The sequence below is a fragment of the Neltuma alba genome, unplaced genomic scaffold, assembly GCF_004799145.2.
Source record: "Neltuma alba isolate B1F8T4 unplaced genomic scaffold, ASM479914v2 tig00004059_pilon, whole genome shotgun sequence".
NCBI classification, from domain to species: Eukaryota; Viridiplantae; Streptophyta; class Magnoliopsida; order Fabales; family Fabaceae; genus Neltuma; species Neltuma alba.
The window spans coordinates 13,124-33,556 of NW_021633548.1; the positions used below are offsets into that span (position 1 = coordinate 13,124).

Consider the following 20,433-nt stretch of genomic DNA (forward strand, 5'->3'; position numbering starts at 1 on the left):
CCAACCCAAAAAAAAAAAACCAATTGAGGAAAAGCTCGAATGCGCCCTTGAAAAGCTGTGTTATGGATGCGAGAAAAAGATCAAGATCATAACGAATGTGCTGATAGATACCGAGGGCGATTCCATCATGGGTTTTTTCTTCCAAAGAATCATAGCATAATAGAAATTAGAGACTTTACTAGTTTTTTTTCTCTCCCTGAAACAGGGGGAATAGTTCAACAGGAGGAAATGTTGACACTTTGGCAATAAATGTGAAACCTGGATGGACGAAAGGAACAACGATAACATTTGAAGGAAATGGAAACGATAAACCTGTTGCACATCATGAAGACAATTTTTATCGTCTCCGACATAAGATACGGATTGTTTAGAAGAGATGGTGAATTTGGAGCTGGGATTCCTCTTCTCAAGGCTGGCTTCACATTTTCAGTGCGCATGCTGCGTGGGGAAAAGATGAGTTTCACGGTGGGCGATAATCCCTGGCTACCGGACCATTGTCACTCGCCAAGGCATACCACTCTCCAGAGAATCAAGAAAGAGAGGAGACTTGAGAATTACATTTCTATTTGCTTTTCCTAAACTTACAGATGATCAAAGATCTGAAATTTTTGAGCATCTTACAGGATTCTTGTTGATCAACAGCTTCTCAGAACAACACCCCCCTCCCCCCCCCCGGGGGGGGGGGAGGTAGCACTGAGTTCTATGATGCTCAACTACCATTTATAATCTCACCAGAATGATCTTTCGTTAAGACACAACAATCAGAAGGCGTCTCAATTTCACAGAAAAATGCATGCACTCACATACACAAAATAATGAATGGTGTTCAATTTACTCTCATAGACACGAGATCAAATAAAGTTAAACTGCGCATTAAATTACAAGCAAGCCAGAGTGAAAGGTGTATCATCATTGCCGGCCAAGTTTCAAGGCAATTTAAACTTAAGACCATCCAAAAATGGCACGGATTATACCAAGTATACCGCCGCCAATCAAAGCCTTGAGCAACCTGAGCTTTGTATTAGTGTACGGAGGGTACCTCACTGAGGCATCTCCCACGAAACCGCGATACAAAACTGCTTTTTTGTGGCTAAAGGCTTCAAACGAGAACTTCCCATGGTATGAACCCATTCCGCTCTCCCCCACTCCTCCAAATGGCAAAGTATGGTTGACGAGCTGCATCAAGGCAAAAATGCCAAAAACGAAATTGGCACAGTAAATATGAATAACAAGAATCACTGAAATAGATATGGACAACTCATGCAGTCAAGGATAAGTTGTGAGAAGAGAGAAAATATTACATGCACGGCAGTGTCATTGACAACCAAACCCCCTGCAGATACGGTCATCACAAACTGCTCCCTGAGCTTCTTGTTGTTGGTAAATAAATATGCAGCGAGGGGTTTTGTTCCTGAATTAATCACATCGAAACTTTCTTCCAATTTATTGACCTGTTCCAAGCCATAAGGAAGGCGTTATAAGAGAGGAGGTTTACTAATGACCGCTTCGAAATTTGCGTACGCTCATTTCCAGGTCTGTATAATAGTTAGCCTCCCAAGTTCTGCTAATGTTTAAAAAAGAGTATGGTATATGAATCGTCTTATTACAGGTCAACTGAAATTTTCCCTTGACAACCATCGCAGAAAAGAGTTATGGCGTCTGTTCTGTCACTCTGAATAGTTAATTTTACCCTATCAAGAAAGAATTGATCGCCGACTCTTGATTTACATGAAGAAATTATTTCTATTGCAGCTTTCAAAACAATCCAAGATCATTTTCATATTATTCATATTACGTTATTGAAAGAAACAATCAAGTTAGTGACTTGATTATTACCGTGATAATGGGAAGTAAAGGACCAAATATCTCCTCCTTCATTATCAAAGAATTCCGAGGAGCATCTAATAAAATAGTGGGAGCAATCCTCCTGCCATTTAAAGGAAAGAAGTGTTGATATCAAGATCCGTAGCGCATTTCAATTCACTAAACCAGAATTTTTCAATAAGATAGACAGCAGAGAAAGCTTACAATTTGCTTTCATCCTTCTGTCCTCCATAAACAATCTTACCAGCGACCTTATCATCCTCCAACAGCTTTGTCAAGCGAGCAAAGTGATTCGAATTCACAATGCGGGACAAATCTTTTGATTCTAATGGGTTTTCTCCATAAAATTTCTCCAATTCAGTCTTTAGGGCATCAATCTAGAAAAAAAGAGGCACCAAACAACAAATAAACAAAGACATGGATTCAAATTCTGACTGTGCATCTAGGAGACTCCTTACCAACTTGGGGGCAAAGTCTTTTATTGTTAGAATGTAATCTGGCGAAATGCAGGCTTGTCCATTGTTGCAACCCCACTTGCCCACAATTATCCGTCTAGCAGCTACCTTGTAAATACAAATCAATTTGAGTTACATATAACATGAAAGGAAGTTCACGCAACAGCAAGTGAAAAGAAAAATGGCTCAGGCCATACTCGTAAATTGATATCTGAATCAACAACAACTGGAGATTTCCCTCCAAGCTCCAGAACAACCGGCGTAAGGTGTTTTGCAGCAGCAGCCATCACTATGCGTCCCACTCTTCCATTACCTACAAATAGAAGGATTATGCAATATTCTGGAGGCGTCTTATCACAGAATGACTTCTGTCATAAATTAATGAAACAGTGTAGAGAGAGAGAGAATAAGAGAAGAAAGTACAGTTTATTGAAGGATAAGATACCCTCAAGTCAGAAATGACAAGGCAACCTGAAAACAGGACTAAGAACGACATCCACACAAAACTTGTAAGTGGGAAAGGGCTGTCCAATCGCTTCCCATTTCCATATCAGATACAGTGCTCAGAGCACCAACGAGAAGTCGTATACATATTTTGTAAGAAGAAGGCTTGATGTATGTTTCGATCGAGAAGAACTAAGAGAGAAACCGGAAATGACTCATTGAAATTGAATTTATTTTAAATCAAGAGCTTTATACAACAAGGAAGGGGGACGATGGATTTTCAACAAACCTCCCAAATCCATCGACAGTCCTCCAACCCTCTTGTCTTTAAGCTCTATCGTGTCAAATCATAATGTCAGGTAACTAAGTGATCATATAATTAGATACTAATTATAACAACAGGTAACAGTGTGCAGCTACCAAATTTCTTTCATTTCACCATCCTTTTTGTGTTGGTAACAACCATCCCTTTTTCTCTTGTTGATGTTAAACTTTCAGATGATAGCCGAAAAGACAAATTTAAATGAGAAAAAGGAAAACAACTTCCAAAATCAACAAGGAATCAAAATAACGGCAATAAGATAAACCTGTGTAGAAAATTTTGTCCCACTTTTGCTGCAGCAGAGCAGATGTTTCATCGACTGCCCCCTCAACGACCTTTATAGATGCTTTATCCATGTACTCCTCTAGCAATTTTGCCATCAGCGATGATGTGGCCGGAGCAATTTCTGACGGTTTAAGCACCACCGCATTACCAGCTGCAATAGCTCCAATGACTGGATCAAGTGATAACACTGAAAGGACAGATATAGCAGTCAATAAGATCCTCATAAAAGATTCTTTTACAGAAAGAGCTTCGTGAAAAGCAAAAGCTGAAATGTCATCTCAGAAACACATTAAAAAAAAAAAGAAAAAGAAAAGAAAAGAAAAAACAGAGTCACAAATCAACGTACAAAATGGATAATTCCATGCCGAGATGATTAACACAACCCCCAGAGGTTCCGACACTATTTCTGCTGAAGAAGGAAAAGTAGCGATTGAAGTTTTGACCTGCATTTAAAGGAAGCTAGCGTAATAAGTCAAAAACCATGTCAAACAATCATGCAGCTAAACATCAGACTGTCCTAATCTGTGAAAAAACTACAGAAAATTACCTTTTCCGGCTTCATCCAATGTTTCAGTTCTTTCAGTGCAACTTTACATGAATTTTTCAGCATAGCAATCTGCGTGACACGTCAAATACTCAGTTAGAAGAGGACAGATTCCATTGTGATACATTATGCTGGTTGCATAAGACCTTTCATTCAACAAGTGAATATGAACAAGTTATTAGCCAAAATTCTAAATTTTCAGTTTCATGTGCTTGTTGGAAGCTCAAAGTTGGCTACCAGCCGAGCTAGCTGGAGATGCTTCGTTGAATAATCGGATTACATACTATATAACCAGTGGCGTCTTGATGCATAACTGACCTCGAAAGTGAACTCCTGATCAAGCTAAGAAATGCGCAACTACATAAACGACCACACACGCGGGAACACTCCAAACAAAAGCTAAAAAGGAAAAAGAGAAATTTCAACTAACGTTTACGGAGACTAATAACGAGATGCACGACTTGCACGTCAACAGAGATATCCTGTGAAAAATACTTCTAGAAATACTTCACTCATCGTAGCAATAAATTCAAGACCTGAAGCCACCTACCAGAGGCAATGTTGAAACATGAGAGAACCATAAGATTGGCCCACCCCAAAATGGAAGGCCGGGTGAACTTTTGGAGAGCGCCATTAATTCTCACACCTGCCACCCACATGGTAATATTTTTCATGGCTACCACCGAGTAGCCCATTTCACGAAAATAATTCTCCTAATTCCGTTACGACAGAAGCACACAGATGAATTTAGTGTCCCAGTGACAAGACGTGAGCATAAAAAATGGTGTTAAAAGGAATCGAACCCACTGTGAGATTTCTGATGGGGAAGCACAGCAGACAAATTCAAATAACATGCAACTAAAGCTGAACAAACATCTATAGCATGCTTTCCGTAAAATCGGACCATACATAATAAATGAACATATCAAGAATCCAAAAGCACGATTGAACAATTTTGACCAAAGAGAATTTCTAGCGATAACAAGTCATCACCAAATTTAGAAATTAGAACAGGAAAACCTGAAGAACGAGAGACTATTTAGAAAAAGGAAAATAGGGGGATGGGGGAAAAAAACAGATGAATGACTATCAAACATGGATAGGTTGTCATAAAGGAGACCTCGTAGGCGACGGTTTCAAGCGGGGGCTTGTAGAGATCGGAGCGGAGAGCCTCGATAATCTGTTGCTCACGATCATCGACCAACTTAGAAAGGGCCTTCAACTGCGAAACTCTCCACTCGTAGCTTCGCATCCTGCCAGAAGCGAAGGTGCCCCTCAGCTCCTCCACAAGCAAAGACGCTGCTTCTGGATCGAACACTTTCCTTGACTTCTCTGACGACATTATCAGCGACAGCAAACACAATCGGCCAGAAGCACAGAAAAAGAAAGAGGATTGCTTCGCTCTCCCACAATGCTAGAAAATTGAACTAGCGCTGATATAATAATGTCTCTGCAGGTTGAATTGGATTAGCTTCTCAACGGGGAAGGAAGTACGAAAACGCTACGATGGCAAACAAAGGCGTCGCGTCGTTATGGTCTATCGATCTCAGACAATCTCTGGCGTGAACCAATGATGGTTGGGGTTGACATTGATATAGGAAACTCCTCGTAGACCAGGACAATGAGAGTGTTTGTCACGCGATATATGTCGATAGAGCTTAGGTTGGTGAGGAGATTTGCTTGCTTGGGTGTACGAAATCTTCCCCAAATCAAAGCTGCTTTGTAAATAAGTGACACTAAAACTCACTACTTATAAAATTTTTACTTTTTATTTCAAATCAAAAAAATCCTTTTTTAAAGATTTTATGAGTAAAACAATAACTTGAATTCGAATGTATATGAAATCTTTCATAATATTAGTATTTTGTTTGTATAAAAACATATTAATGTCTTCTATCAAAAAAAAAATCTAAATAAGGAATTTTACAAATGTTTCAAAATAGCTTATTAGTATGAAACACGGAGGGAAAAAAATTCCCCATTACATATCAAAATAAGCATCATTAAATAAATTTGTGACACTAATATAGACCATTCCATTGTAATGACATAATTTTTTCAAGGAAAAAAATCTTCTAACCAAATAAAATATATTGGGGTGTTGATTCTAATGAAAAAAAATTAATTGCTTAAACATGAGATTTCAAGTTTAAATCCGTGTAAATGTTGAGTTTGATAATACTCACGTAAATACACAAAATGCATTTTTATATATAATTTTTCCAATTTTCGAAATCATCACCCGTGATTTACACAGATGTATTTTTACCTGAAATTAGTCTACAGGAAATTCCAAATGTGTTTCTGTGGAGCGCTTCCTAAATCAGAACAGTAACCATGATTTGCCAATCACCGTGATTCATACACAAGTGACGGCGTATTTCACGGGCAGTCTTCGATTTTAGGCCACAGGGTGTCGGTGTGATGTCATGCTGGTGTCAGAAATAATTTAAGAATTAAATATTCGCACGTGGAATATTGGCCTTCACGTCAGTAAAATATGTGTAAGTACATCTTCGTGAGTAGTTTTGTGCCCGCCAAATAAATAAACATGCTGTTTGGTCGACACAACCCAAGACACAGGAATAACTCTGATGGATGACTCAAATAAAGGCAGACGTCCCCATTCCACTTTCCAGCACAGGCCAACATTCCAATGATTCATAGAGAAACAGGTTTCCAGGATATGTTGGTGTTATTTTTATATGTAGTTTTGCACAAGTAATGTTCTTCTAAAACTGAGCCCAGCCGGGGCAGTCGCGTTAGCCTGCCTGTGCTTTTGAAAACCCCATTTTTCTTCTGTGAGGTATTAGAATAAATTTTATTAGAGATATTATCAAGTAGATATTTTTTTAACAGAAATTTTTATCTTAATTATTGTGAAAATTAGCTCATTCTGTTAGGTTTAACTTTTTTCCAAAGAAATAAGAATCCCATGGTTCTAGTACTGTGCACACACCAGCTTTGCTGTATTGGGTGGGCGGGGTTGTTGAACTCACAACTCTACCACCGGGCCAAGTTGGCCGGTGGTTAGGAGCTGTAACTTGTACGCGTCCGGCTACATAAGTCGCATATGATCCCACGGCTTCTAACTCGAACTCCAACCGAGGAAAGAGGACGAAAAGGAGGGAAAGGGTGGGAGGCGGGCGGGGTTCACACGATCGCAGACCGAAAAGCAGAAAAACCATCACGAGTGGGTGCCTAGAAGTCAACGGTTTCAAACTACCTCCATTTCCCCCTGCCAAATACTAAATTGGTAACCAGTTCTATAAGGATTGAACCCCCCACCTGCACCGCTTACTCCTCCTCTTTGCACAAGGTTAAATTTTAAGACATGGTTAATGAAATTTAATACTCCTCCGGTCCTTATTATAAGACCCCATTTGACTTTTTATTTGGTCCTAATTATAAGACCCCAATCCATTTTGTCTCTTATATTTATGCATTTTTTTCCAAGATAATCCTTCTAATAATGATAGTTTTAGCCAATATACTTAATTAGCAAGGATATTTTAGGAATGACAACACTTATTTATTATAAATAACTAACTTAACTTACTTTCTTAATCTTCTCAAATAAGTCAATTGGGTCTTATAATTAGGATCGGAGGAGTAATTTTTTCTATTTTGATATAACATGTTCAAGCATGAGAGAAATATGTGTACCACATTAACTCCTATAAAATTAAAGTTAAAAAATAGTAAATGCTAATAAACAAGCACAATAAATGAACATCTTGTATGGCCCAAATAAATGAACATCAATTGGCGGGGTTGGGCAGTCAACATGCATGGCATTCATCAGATATTTCATATATATCCAAGGAAAATGGGCCCTGCCAATAATCTTCACATGCCGCAATAGAAATTACTTTCTAGATATTTTTCTGATAGCGGATAGGACGCGTCACCAAACCTGACGAGTTGATGGCCCGGTTCTGAAAGTTATCAGCAGACTTGGGATTCTGGTTTGGCCGTGATTTTTAAAAAAAAAAAATGGATGAAGTTCATTTTTTGATTTTATCAGATATTATGTCCTTAATCTGCTTTTATTATAGGAACAAAGTTAGTTAGTGAATATAAGGGGTATTACCTGACAAACAGCAATTGATGTGGTTTTAAAATGATTGACGATTTCTTCTCAAGAAAATGACAATGGAAGAGGATGAGGTACAGTAAAATCCATATTAAGTTATATTATTTAAAAAGTCTTGTACAGGGGTTTATTCAATAAAATTTACACAAAAGTTATATAGTAGATCGCATTATTAAAAACTCCAAACAACATGGCTATTTTTCAAACTCTACGCGAGTCAGAATTTGTCTAGTTTTATATCAATAGAATTTATACAAAATATAAAATCAGAACACTGCACAGTGAAAAACGACCATCGGGAATACAGGACACAAGCCCCTCTTAATTAAACTAAACAGTAAACACACCCCCCCCACCAGTTTTTTTTTTTTTTTTTTTTAAAGGAAATGAATAGACACGGGCATGTGGTCTTGGATCTCCTCAGCCTAAGGCGGAAAGCCTCATCCATTGAGGGGGTGTTTGGTATTAAATAAAAATAATTTTAAAAAATATTTTTTTAAAAATCAAGATGAAATCCTTTGTATATATATTTATTTTGTGTAGTGTAAAGTTACTTTTAAAATTATAATTTAATTTTTATTCAAACTCCGCCTGAACCATATCTACCAATGGGGTATTACCTATTAGATTGTAACCTAAGTACCTAACCATGTTAAGAGAGAAACAACAATTAAAAGCATTTATTTATATTTTAAAATAAATTTTCCAAGGCCAATTCAGTGGAAAGAAATCAAATGTGACTGTGTGGCTTCTTTTTTTTCTCCTCTTTTTTCCTCCCTCAGGAGTGCGGATTGAGTGTCTGGATATGATGTCACGTCGCTAAGCGGCGCACACGCGCGTTAACAGGGGGAGGCAACTCGAATGACCATTTTACTGTTTTGTCAGATCATGCAACACCCTGCCCCTATGTTTTATCAATCTCAATCTGTTTTGCTCCGAACTCTAGCCTTAATCCACCAAGTATGTCAAGTCCAAGTTATAGGGGATAAATAACAAAGTCTGAGTACTGTGCCAACGAAGTTTGCCCAAGTGACTCGTGAATTACACTGACATCTAACCTGTTGGGCCATTTTTAAAACGAGGACCCCTCTAGCATAGCCAACTGATTTAAATTCTCACATTTAACGGTTGCCTCAAACCTTCCCATACGCGAAGATATATAATGGTGCCTAGGGACAAAAATAATACTCCCTCCGTTTCTTATTATAAGAGACATTTGATGCTTATGGCATGTTCTTATATATAAGAGACACTTAAAAGTTGTCTCTAGTTTTTTGTATTGATTTCCTATTTTGCCCATATTTATTTTGTCTCATACTCATACTCTCTCTCCCTCCCACTTCTCTTTCTTTTAATAATTTAATTGTTCTCTCTCATACTCTATCTCCTTATTAATAGGGGTATTGTTGGAAAAAACATTATACTTTTTACACATTAATTGTCCTCAACTAATTTTAACTGTTTTTTTGATCAACGTAATTTAGTTATTTGTTTCTTATAATAAAGAACGAAGGGAGTACTACTGTGTACTGACAATATCTCTCTAACTGTCTGTGATCCTCCAAGTCAAGCCTACCTCATGTCACACATATAGGTTGTAAATTCACATCGCTCTAGAGTCAATCCTAGGGATCTGCTTAATTTTCAAGGCTAAAATTTGCTATAAAACTACGCGGCTTATAAATAGCCCGAACTGGAGTACTGAAGGAAGCAAAACGGGAAGAGCGAAGAAAGCAGATAAATGAGAGGAGAAGAACAATTGAAACTATAGAAACTGACAAGAGGGAGAGGGAGAAAGAGGAAAAAACAAAACCTCTTGGATGAAGGCTTCGGTTTCGGGTTTAGAGAGATCGGAGCGAAGAGCTTGAACGATGTGGTGCTGGTTCTGATCAGCCAGAGTGATGAGAGCCTCCAACTGGGAAGCTCTCCACCGATAGCTCCGAGTCTTGCCGGAATCAAAGGCAGCTCTCAGTTGGCCCACCATCGCCGACGCCTCTTCCGAATCGAACACATAGTTCTTGCTCATCTTAGCCGCCCCCACGCACTCCGCCATGCTCAACTCTTGCGCCTGACCATCTAAATTAATAAACTGGCGGAACGGAGCACTGCATTGTGTTTTTTTATTGTTATTATAATTCCGATGGACAGGCCTTGTCTTTTGTTTTGGCATTTGACTACTTATTATTCCTCTACTCCGCAAACATCTGCGCGTATCGTATCCTCCGACTCCGATTCCCACATCAGCTTCCAAAGTCTCAGTCCAATAAAAGACCGTCATTGCCATCCCAAGTTTCATCCAAACACCCCCTCAATTATTGTTGGCAGCTACGGCGATGATTGTGACATTCTCTCCCTTTCTCTTCTAAGAAAATGTGCCTTCTCGTACGAATAATTTGAGCTGATGTAGACTGGGTATCAGTTTCTTATAGTTTTTGGATAACTGATTGTGACTTAATCAACAATTTATATTAATTATGTATATTACCAAAACCAGCCACTTTTTGCAAGTGTACGTCAAGCTTGAAATTATATCATGAATTATTGATTTTTGTGGATGCTGACTTCAAAAACTGCTTGGGTTTTCACGTTTAGCAGATTAAAAGTCATTTGCACAAGAGCTGTCATGCAGGTCATGCAACCATCAAAGACTGCATAAGCATTTTGCAGAATCAAAATGCATTTTCAGAGAATTCGAATGCTGCATGGTTCGATGGAATGAATAAGACAAGGCTGCTGCCGTTTTTCTGGACACTAAACTGGAGTGAGGCCTGACCAGAGGATTAAGTCATTTCTCCGCCATCAGAGGCCAGGTGAAGAGCGGTTCCATGTTTTCCCCCTCGCCTGAGTGCCTGCATGCTTATGCATATACCAAGAGTTACATGCTTATGCCTCAATATTTCAGGACGGATTTTTTATGACTTGAATTAGAAGTATTCAATAATAATCATATTGATCACATATCTTAAATCAATATGTAGTAAAATAATCAGAAATTTGATCATCCTTCACATCTCAATTAAATACAAAACGGGCCAATGTAAAATTTCATCAGTATGACCGTCACCGATTAAAACATTTAATCTGTCACTTCACCCAAAAAAAACATTTAATCTATCAATTTCTTTTGAAAAAACAACTTGTTCTTTGAGAAGTCATTCAGTAAACTGAGAATAATTTTAAGTTAAATTAACCAATTCTATTGTTTTTTGGTAACCAATTGTGTTTGATTTCTCACCTCTTTTTTTTTTTTTTTTTGTGATGATATCTCCCTTTGTATGTACGCGCAAAAACACCCACACCTCAAACCGACTTGGCCCAAGGGCAGAATCTGCGCGGGCTTTAATGAGTACCCCATGCATGGAGGCGCTGGCGCAGACCATATTTGGGAAAGCAACCTAAGCTCAGGCCCGTCACATTAGTTTTCATTAAAAACAGAACAGAACAATTGACGCGTGGCTTCGTGATAGGATGAAGGCGCGAAGGGGGAGGGCGATCAGAGACGTGGCAGGCTGGCAGAGCGCGCTCTCCGCGGCAGAAAGGACATCATCCATAAAAGAGGGAACATCCAATAAAGCTTCAGCGATCCTCCCAAATGGCTTAGCGTGTGTCCCTCACGCGTTCACTCTCTTTGCCTTCTCAACGGTCTCCAACTAAAATGGCTGCTCTCGCTTCTTCTCCTTTCATCATCCCCTGCCGCACCACACCCTCCTTCCCACTTTCTTCTTCCTCTTCTACCTCCCTCTCTTCTCTCAAATGCTTAACATCCTCTTCTCCCATTTCTCACCTCTTTTTTAATCAGGTTTCCTCTCTCTGAGTCTCTGTTCCCATTGTGTGTGTGTGTGTGTTAAAAAAAAAAAAAAACTAAGTACGAGTTTGCCACTGATTCCCTTGTGATTTTCAGGCTCAGCGAAGAGCACAGGTCCGTTTATCAAATGGAGGATATGGCACAGTGTCTGCGCCCAAATCATTCGCGTCTAATCCTGATCAGCTGAGGAGTGCAAGAGAAGACATTAGACAGCTGCTCAAGACTAAGTTCTGCCATCCAATTCTGGTAATGTTCAGTCCAGTTCGTGTGGGGATCAAACGCGAATTGCTTTCTATTTATAAATTTGAATTCGTATTTCGAGTCATTCCTATCGAGAAAGATTATCCCTGATGTTCTAATCGAATTTGCCTCTGTTCTGCCGCTTGCATTTTCATCTTAAGGAGACATTCTAGAAGATAAGGAGAAACCGATAAAGTAGGAATTGATAGCTCATTTCGTTTCTGGATTTTATCATCACATTTCCCCCTAAAATGTTACCACTAAATTCTTTAGAATCCAACAGAATAAGATATAAGTTTGGCTGCATAGTGACTAGAGCTTAGAAATTTATTTGTTTGTTTTATGATGTAGCGCTTTGCTGGGGCTTCAAGACAGGTTCTCCTAGTTCAAAACTTTCCTTTGTTTTACATCTGCAAATTTCGGTGTCATGTATGCCTGGCCTATACCGTGGGGAGATGGACCTTTTATTGTATTGATTCAAGCTCCGAACCCTGATGCTTCTTGATACACTTCAATCGCTTCCTTAGCACGTAATTTGAAGTCCGTACTCCTTTTTTCCCCCTTGATGTAGACTTTTGAGCTTAAGTCGCCAATATCTTCAGTGCGAAACTTAAAAAGAAAAAAAAAGGCTTTAGCTGTTGGTCAAGATATGATGACGATGGATAATGACCATAAGATCGCTGGTCCATCTAAGGGGATGTTTTTAAAAAACCTATTAATTGCTTGTCATTTCTCACTTAAGTTGCTTAATATGGAGAATAAGCATCAAAAGAGAAGTAACATGATTTCGTAGGTCAAGATATCACGCTCATTTGCACAAGATATTTTGGAATTTGGATGGACTATATGTATTTCCTGGGTGCATATAATTGGATCTTTGTCATGTGTAAGTTTTGGAGCATAGATGGAAGATTTTCATTCATTTCAATAGCGACTGTGATTTTATCTGATAGATCCGCTTGGGATGGCATGATGCTGGTACTTACAATAAAAGTATTGAGGAGTGGCCACAAAGAGGTGGAGCTAACGGGAGCTTAAGATTTGAAATTGAACTGAAACATGCAGCCAATGCCGGTATGATTATTTAAGAATGACTGTACTGTCTATATTTGGTTGATTGTCATATGGCCTGATGAACTGCTACTTCAGGGCTTGTTAATGCATTGAAACTTCTACAGCCAATCAAAGACAAGTACTCTGGTCTGACATATGCAGATTTATTTCAGCTGGCTGCTGCTACAGCTGTGGAGGTTGCCTTCAGTCGTTTTAATGTTTCAGGATTGACGATGGGCTTAAAAGATAGTGTCATTGACCACTTCCTTGGAAATTTCAGGAGGCGGGTGGACCAAAAATCCCTATGAAGTATGGAAGACTTGATGTCTCAGGACCTGAACAGTGTCCTGAAGAAGGCAGACTTCCTGGTAGGTTGATCACGTGCACGTTGGATGGTGATCTGAAAGAGAACTCTCTCCTTTGCTTTTCTATCAGTTCTAGTTGGATTAATTTATTTTTGCTATGATTTTGGAAATTGAAAACTCTAGTAAATAACGGAAAACAGAGCCATTCATTCATAAACCAATAAATTATAAAATGAATTTGGCCTTTTTTTTTTTTTCAATATAAGTTTAATACTATTCCTGTTCCCTTGGCTCTCTAGACTGCTTTTTGGGGGAATATTCAAGCAGATACCACGACCCGTCCTTTCTCTTTTTTCTGCTTTTTAAATTTTTGCGTTGCGATGCATATATAATTGGTTTGTGTCCTATGGTGAGTCATTCCTTGTTTTTCCAACATGCTAAACCACCTTACTTTAAGAACTATTCTGTGTCTAGATGCGGGCCCCCCCTCACCTGCTGATCATTTACGGCAAGTTTTTTACAGAATGGGTTTGAATGACAGGGTAACTTCAATTCTATTTGTTATTTTTGGACGCAAGCAATATGATTGTGATCTTGATTATCAAGTTGCTGGATCTGCAGGAAATAGTTGTACTATCTGGTGCCCACACACTGGGGCGGTCTCGACCACAGCGTAGTGGCTGGGGCAAGCCAGAGACCAAGTATACGGTATACTATCAGTCATTTTATCAGTCTAATATTCAGTGGTGTGATGCATGATGAATAATAAAGGTCAATGGCATCGGCACTAAAAATTGTTAACAGTAGGTGATGATGAGAGGCGGGGATACAGCCTCCTATATCGGTAACAGTAGGTTAGAAAGAGTAATGAGTTCAGTTCTTAAATGGCCTGCTTTGACGACACGAAGTTTTGGACTCGCTATACACAGACCTTTCATGTTAATAATTTTTTGGGGCCGTTTATATATTTATTCTGCTTATTAATGGACTTGGAATTAAACTTAAAATTTACTTTATAGTCTGAAGTTGAACTGCTATAGCTTTGCTGCGTCAACCAAATATATGTCACTGAGTATCGTGATCTGGGATGATAATTGGTTTTTGTCATTATCTGGTATACTTCCATGCTTGAAGTCTTGCTTCAATTTCTTGTTGAATAAGGAATCTTCATTTATGCTTCAACTTTGTTCTTTCTGCCCTTGAATAAATCGAGTCAGTCTCTAATGTCTATTTCTTCATATTTATCTGGTTTCTTGTGGAATTTTAAGAAATTGAACGCGTTAAGATAACTAACAATAATTTTGAAGTCCTTGTTCGTTTTCTCAACAGAAAGATGGACCAGGAGAACCTGGGGGGCAATCCTGGACAGTGCAATGGTTGAAGTTTGACAACTCTTACTTCAAGGTCAGGGACCTGCATATTCCGTTTTGTTTCTACGAGAGAGCGTTGGAGAGGAGGAAGTTGGTTGTGATACTCAATTTCCATTTTTTAACTGTTGTTTCTTCATATAGGACGTCAAAGAAAGAAAGGATGAAGAACTATTGGTCTTGCCAACCGATGCTGTTCTTTTTGAGGATCCGCCTTTTAAGGTGAAGTGATTGTTTTTATTGATCATGGCTGTCATGATTCAGCATTTAACTCTGAAAAATATGCAGGTCTATGCAGAGAAATATGCTGAAGATCAGGAAGCGTTCTTTAAAGATTATGCTGAAGCCCACGCCAAACTTAGCAATCTTGGAGCCAAATTTGATCCTCCGGAGGTCTGTTCATTTTGGGTTACTTTTTAGTGAATATTACTTGAACTTTAGATGAGTGGACTTGTGTATCCTACAATTGTTTCCCAAGCCTTGCTGAGGTGGAGATATCAGATAACTCTTGGTTCCTTTTTCTATTCGCTATCTGAGTCCAACCAACGACATAAATGATCAAGGTAGATGTCATAATAACAGATTCCTGTGGCATCATCTGGTTTACAGGGTATTGTCATCGATAGCGGTTCTCCAAAACCTGAGCCAGAGAAGTTTGAAGCAGCGAAATACTCGACTGGAAAGGTTGTAATCTTGCATAACTCATCAAATTTGAATATTCGTTTGATTGATAGTTGTAGAAGGTTTAGGACTTCTTATTGTTATTAAAGTGGAAATTTTATATTTAAATATTGTTTTGTTATACTTATCCTTGTTTGTGGCGGGAATAAAAACAAGAAAAGATTTTTCTAGCGTCAGTGTCTTTTGGTACATCAAGAATAGTTTTCAAATCCAGTGATCTCACATGTAAAATTTGGAAGTCTTAATAAGGATTGAAGAATAGATTCAATAGTTTGCGTATTTGAATTGCAGAGAGAGCTGTCAGATGCTATGAAACAGAAGATTCGGGCCGAGTACCAGGCAGTTGGCGGGAGCCCAGATAAGCCTCTACAGTCTAACTATTTTCTAAATATCATGATTATCATTGCCGTTTTGGCATTTGTGACATCGCTGCTCGGAAACTAGTTGGATTCGCTTTCTTTGTTTTATTTTTAAAGGAAAAAAAAAAATCTCTATAATTGCACGTGTGTTAGTGTACATACAATCTTCTAACTTATTCCCGGGGAAAAGAAGTCTACTTGAATTAGTGTAAGAAAGCCGCCTTAGGTGTTTAAGGCATTAATTAATAAATTGATAAATAATATATAGATAAATACTGCGTTTTCGTTGAAACTGTGTCTGATTGCTGGTGTTTGGTGAACATGAAGAAGAAATTAGATGGTACGGTGTCGTCGAAGCTGTGGATCCATTTTTCATGCATCTCGAAATCTAATATTTTGTGTAGTTTGAAAATTGAAAGAGTAAGGATTTACGGCAACACGAATTGTTTGACTCGATTGACAGAAGGAGTACGGATTTAGTCTATGTATTTCATGTTTAAAGAATCGAATCTTCGACAGGTAAATCCCCCGAAGTGCCTAACCTTGCCCAAAAAGATCCTCGAGGGCCCGAGATTTAGTTGAGTCGTGTTTCTTATAAGTTGCTACAATTGTAGCTTTACGAGTGTTGAACTGAAAGAGATTTGATTTTTTTAAAAAAAAAATTTGGAGGGTGTTTTTCTTCCGATTCCCGTCAAAAATTTGTCGTGGGTGATGGTATTTACTATTCAGCGACGTGATATTGTAAAAGTTCAGGCTGTGAAGTGTCTGACATTTGAGATGGATTTTGAGTTTGTTATATCTCTTGATATCCGTGGAAAATGTACTTGTTTTCACGTATATCCGTAGTAGGATTCAGGACGCAAAAGGTATCGAAGTTGCATATTACAGCCGACGACGGTAATCGAGATAAATGACATTCATTTAACAAAATATCGTGCATGAGACCATTGCTTTCAGTTAAATCAAATGTACTAGATTCGGCACCTTTTTATTTTTTCTTGGTAAAAGATTCTGGACCTTTTCATGATTAAATATATGATAGGTGTGGCCATTGTATTGCACTAGGAAAAGAGTGCTCCTGTGGAGGAATGTTTCCTCCCTTGATTTTAATATTCCCTTAGAAGTTAAAACATCAGGCAAATAAAATAGTGCGCATCTCTGAGCAAAATTATTACTCTAATGATTGGCACCCCCATTTCACAGCAGCCCCCCTCTGCGCCGAATGATGAAGAGAGGCTCAGTCCAAAAATGATCATTCCTTTTTGATGATTATAATATTACACTAACCAATTCAACGGAGGTTGAATCTAACAGAAGGGACTAGTCCCTCATAACGTGGTAAATCAAGATTCGAATTTCTGTTGAGAGAGGTGAATTTCTGTTGAGAGAGGTGCTCACATTAGTGCCTGATAATATTTTGAATAGGATTACTTCTAATAGAAAAATACCTATACTTTAGCAAATATTACACTAGCCACGCAAGACTAACGTCTGAGGGCACACATGCCACATGTCCTTGTGATCTAGATTATTTAAGTAAGTAATTTATATCATTTATCTTTATACTTCATCCAAAATATCTTTTTTAAGCTATAGCATAAAACGTAAGCCATCAACATAAAATTGAAACCATGGTTAAAAAAAAAAATTAAAACAATGTTTCTAAATTTAATAACTAAGCGAAGCCGCCATTGGTTTGTAGCCGTCGGCCTTCATGCGTCCGAACAATAATACTTTGAAATTTGAAACATGCAAGCAAAACAAAGTAACAACGACGGTCAAAGTTCTGTGGAAGGACCCATAGATATGATATCTTTTACTTACTTGGGCATACATCTCATGGTCTTTTTTTTTCCTTAAACCAAAAAGAAAATTATAGTTTGATGCGTATGATTTCAGGTCATCGTGGTCAGTCGGACTTGAAAAACAAAAGGTTCGGACTTTGGATTCAAAGTTCAAACGTGTTCTACATGAGCCCATCACTTTCACTATTGGCCTCTGTTTCTACCGATTATCGGAAACAAATTGTAAGATGCAAACGAGGCCTCTTCGGCTGAGCTGCATCCCCCTCTCTGTAGCTACTTCTATAGGTCAAACTGCGTTATTTTTTTTTTAACACAAAAAAAACATCTTTAATAATTTTATCCGATTTTCCATTTTAATCGTGTATATCTAAGAAAATGTAATTAGGTCATTTTAATTTTAGATTTCTTCATTTCATTATTATCATCTATATTTCAGCAACCCAAACATTATGCGTTATTTTGATAATGTGATTCTACATAATCCAAGTCAATTATTCATTCAAACCACTTCAGCATAAAAATTTAATGTATACATACACACGTTATTTTATTATTTATTTTATCTCTTTCATAACATAAACAAAACACTGCTCCTTCATGTTCTTAATATAAGAGTTAGTTTGACTTTTAGTTTGATTCTAAATATATGACCCCAATTTACTGTCTTTCATATTTATTCATTTTTCTCAAAATAGTTCTTGTAATAGTTGTAATTATTGCACATATCGAAGATTTCATCAAATAATAGTTTTAACTAATATATTTGATCAACAATAATATTTTAAGGAAGACAACACTTATTTATTAAAAGTAGCTAGCTTAATTAATTTTTTTAATTTCTTGAAATTAGTCAACTCGCTGTTATATTAAAAAGTGGAGGTAGTACATATTTACAGTTCCAAAGGACCCATGACTGATTATATCGTCCAAATATGATACATTGATGACATTATTAGAGTTTAACAATATAGACAAATTTAGTTTCTTACATTAAAATAATGAAGATATCAATATATGATACAAAATTTATAAACTATTTATACGTCATGAATAATATAATTTATCTTAAACTCCATACGTTTTTAAAGCATAAAAATCAAACTAAAATTTGGAATTAAGCGAACGTAGTCCATAGATAAAATAAATACTCGGTAAAAATTACTTGCCCTATCCTGCATGTTGCCGTTGTCCAAATAAGAAAACTTCCAAGCCTCGTATATGATGCATCATCATCATCATCTGCTAGAGGAAGATCATCAGGAAAGAAGAACGAAAAATGTGTAGACTTTGCTTCCTAGCAATGGTTAATAAAATGGTTGCGTGGATTAGGAACCCGATTAAGTACTGGAGGTTTTGAAATTGCTTTGTCTATTTAAGGAGAGAAACAAAATACGTTAGCAATCCTGAGAGAAGAACTGGTTTTGCAGGGATCACAGAATAGAAAAATGGGTTGCGAACGTACGTGGCGTTACTTCTAAAAGCCCAACATAATGAAAGTCTCGAAGTGATTTAACGGTGAACGCCCAAAGAAGAAAAATGATGTGGTTATCAGAACAGAAAGCACTACTCAGATATGATATGCTTGGGATTTGCATATATATGGCTGCCATGTTACAACGCTCTACAAATTCAGCAACCTCTTGAGATGAAAATTACTTTATTTTTCCATTCACACAACCTCTAATTCTTTCATCTTGGATCTTGATCTCTCCCTAGGTTCCGGTGACGTCGCCTTCCGTTTGCTAATACTATTACAGTTATTATAGCTATTGTCGGTAGATATGCATTCTCCTTCGCAGGAATTGTCGGGTAGTTTCAGGAAGTAGGGTTGGAGCTTCTCCAAATCTGATAACTGAAGAGGCTTCAAGAGAAACTCCTCTGCTCCTCCTTCCAGGCACCTAATGATAACACAATATTTCACTTTATTTTGAATTTCCAGCCAACACCCATACTTGATGTATAGTTGATGCACTGCCTTTTCTATGAATTAATAAAATGCAGCTAAAATCACGGTGAACTTTTTTAAAGGTTAGTTAATCAGGTCCTTATTTTTCTATGAAGGTATTATCGTTGGATGAAAAGAAAGAAGAGACTGTTAAAAGAGAAATAATTAATAGTAATATCAATAATAACATTCTCACATGCTGATTCTTGAAGGCACGTTTTCTGATGACATAATGACGACGGGTATGTCTTTCCAAGGAGATCCCTGCAGGACACAGTAAGCAATATATAACATAAGATGGAAACCAAATTAAAGACAACAGAATATAAAAACTAAACAAAAGACGAGAGCAATCTTTGATTTTGAGTTAGAATTGAAATTATTCTTCTTGTTTTCTTTCGTCAATTTTTTTCGCGTCCCTAGTCTGTACTGAACTTGGGGCATTATATAATATATTTCACTTGAAAGAAAATGATGAGATGCTGTGGTGGAAGGTCAGAACTGATAAGAAACTTTGAAAGAGGAAAATGAAGATGGTGGTGTAGAATTGAATGAAACAAGAGCACTAGTACTTGTGGTGTTGTTATTCATGAATGATATATACACGATCACATGTTAAAGAGTAGAGAAAATATGGTAAAGAATAAGACCTTGAAAATATGGTAAAGAATAAGACCTTGAGCCGTTTAAGCAAATCATAACCGCTCATCCCAGGCATGCAGTAATCTGTCATGATCATATTCACTTTTGTACCCTGCATTTCACACACAATTTAACACTACTTGTTACTGTTTCGCATAATAACCATCCCCAGTACCACTACAAGGATACCCCTAGCTAGCTATACTACTACCACCACCCCTTTAAAACGTCACCTCCTATATCCTTTTCTAGAACCGAATT

At 37.7% G+C, this 20,433-nt stretch overlaps 3 protein-coding genes across 3 annotated transcripts; 1 reads left to right on the forward strand and 2 right to left on the reverse strand.

Moving 5' to 3' along the window:
* Positions 1–703: 703 nt before the first annotated feature.
* Positions 704–5,441, reverse strand: LOC114743592 (aldehyde dehydrogenase family 3 member H1). The gene is made up of 10 exons (XM_028931812.1): positions 4,995–5,441; positions 3,878–3,946; positions 3,677–3,773; positions 3,311–3,517; positions 2,477–2,592; positions 2,283–2,387; positions 2,029–2,201; positions 1,837–1,927; positions 1,302–1,451; positions 704–1,176 (listed from the first exon to the last, which is right to left on the reverse strand). The coding sequence occupies exons 1-10, from the start codon at positions 5,214–5,216 to the stop codon at positions 943–945; spliced, it is 1,464 nt and encodes a 487-aa protein (XP_028787645.1). The 5' UTR covers positions 5,217–5,441; the 3' UTR covers positions 704–942.
* Positions 5,442–11,550: 6,109 nt separating this feature from the next.
* Positions 11,551–16,072, forward strand: LOC114743595 (probable L-ascorbate peroxidase 6, chloroplastic/mitochondrial). Its single transcript, XM_028931817.1, has 12 exons — positions 11,551–11,769; positions 11,872–12,021; positions 12,969–13,089; positions 13,165–13,265; positions 13,349–13,436; positions 13,848–13,915; positions 13,995–14,081; positions 14,703–14,777; positions 14,885–14,962; positions 15,029–15,133; positions 15,350–15,424; positions 15,713–16,072. The coding sequence occupies exons 1-12, from the start codon at positions 11,626–11,628 to the stop codon at positions 15,863–15,865; spliced, it is 1,245 nt and encodes a 414-aa protein (XP_028787650.1). The 5' UTR covers positions 11,551–11,625; the 3' UTR covers positions 15,866–16,072.
* A 2,944-nt stretch (positions 16,073–19,016) lies between these two features.
* LOC114743596 (two-component response regulator ORR9-like) lies at positions 19,017–20,284 on the reverse strand (the record flags this gene model as incomplete). The annotated part of the gene is made up of 3 exons (XM_028931818.1): positions 19,017–19,483; positions 19,727–19,794; positions 20,207–20,284. Coding segments are annotated over 3 exons (375 nt in total), but the record flags the coding sequence as incomplete, so codon positions are not given.
* Positions 20,285–20,433: the final 149 nt, after the last annotated feature.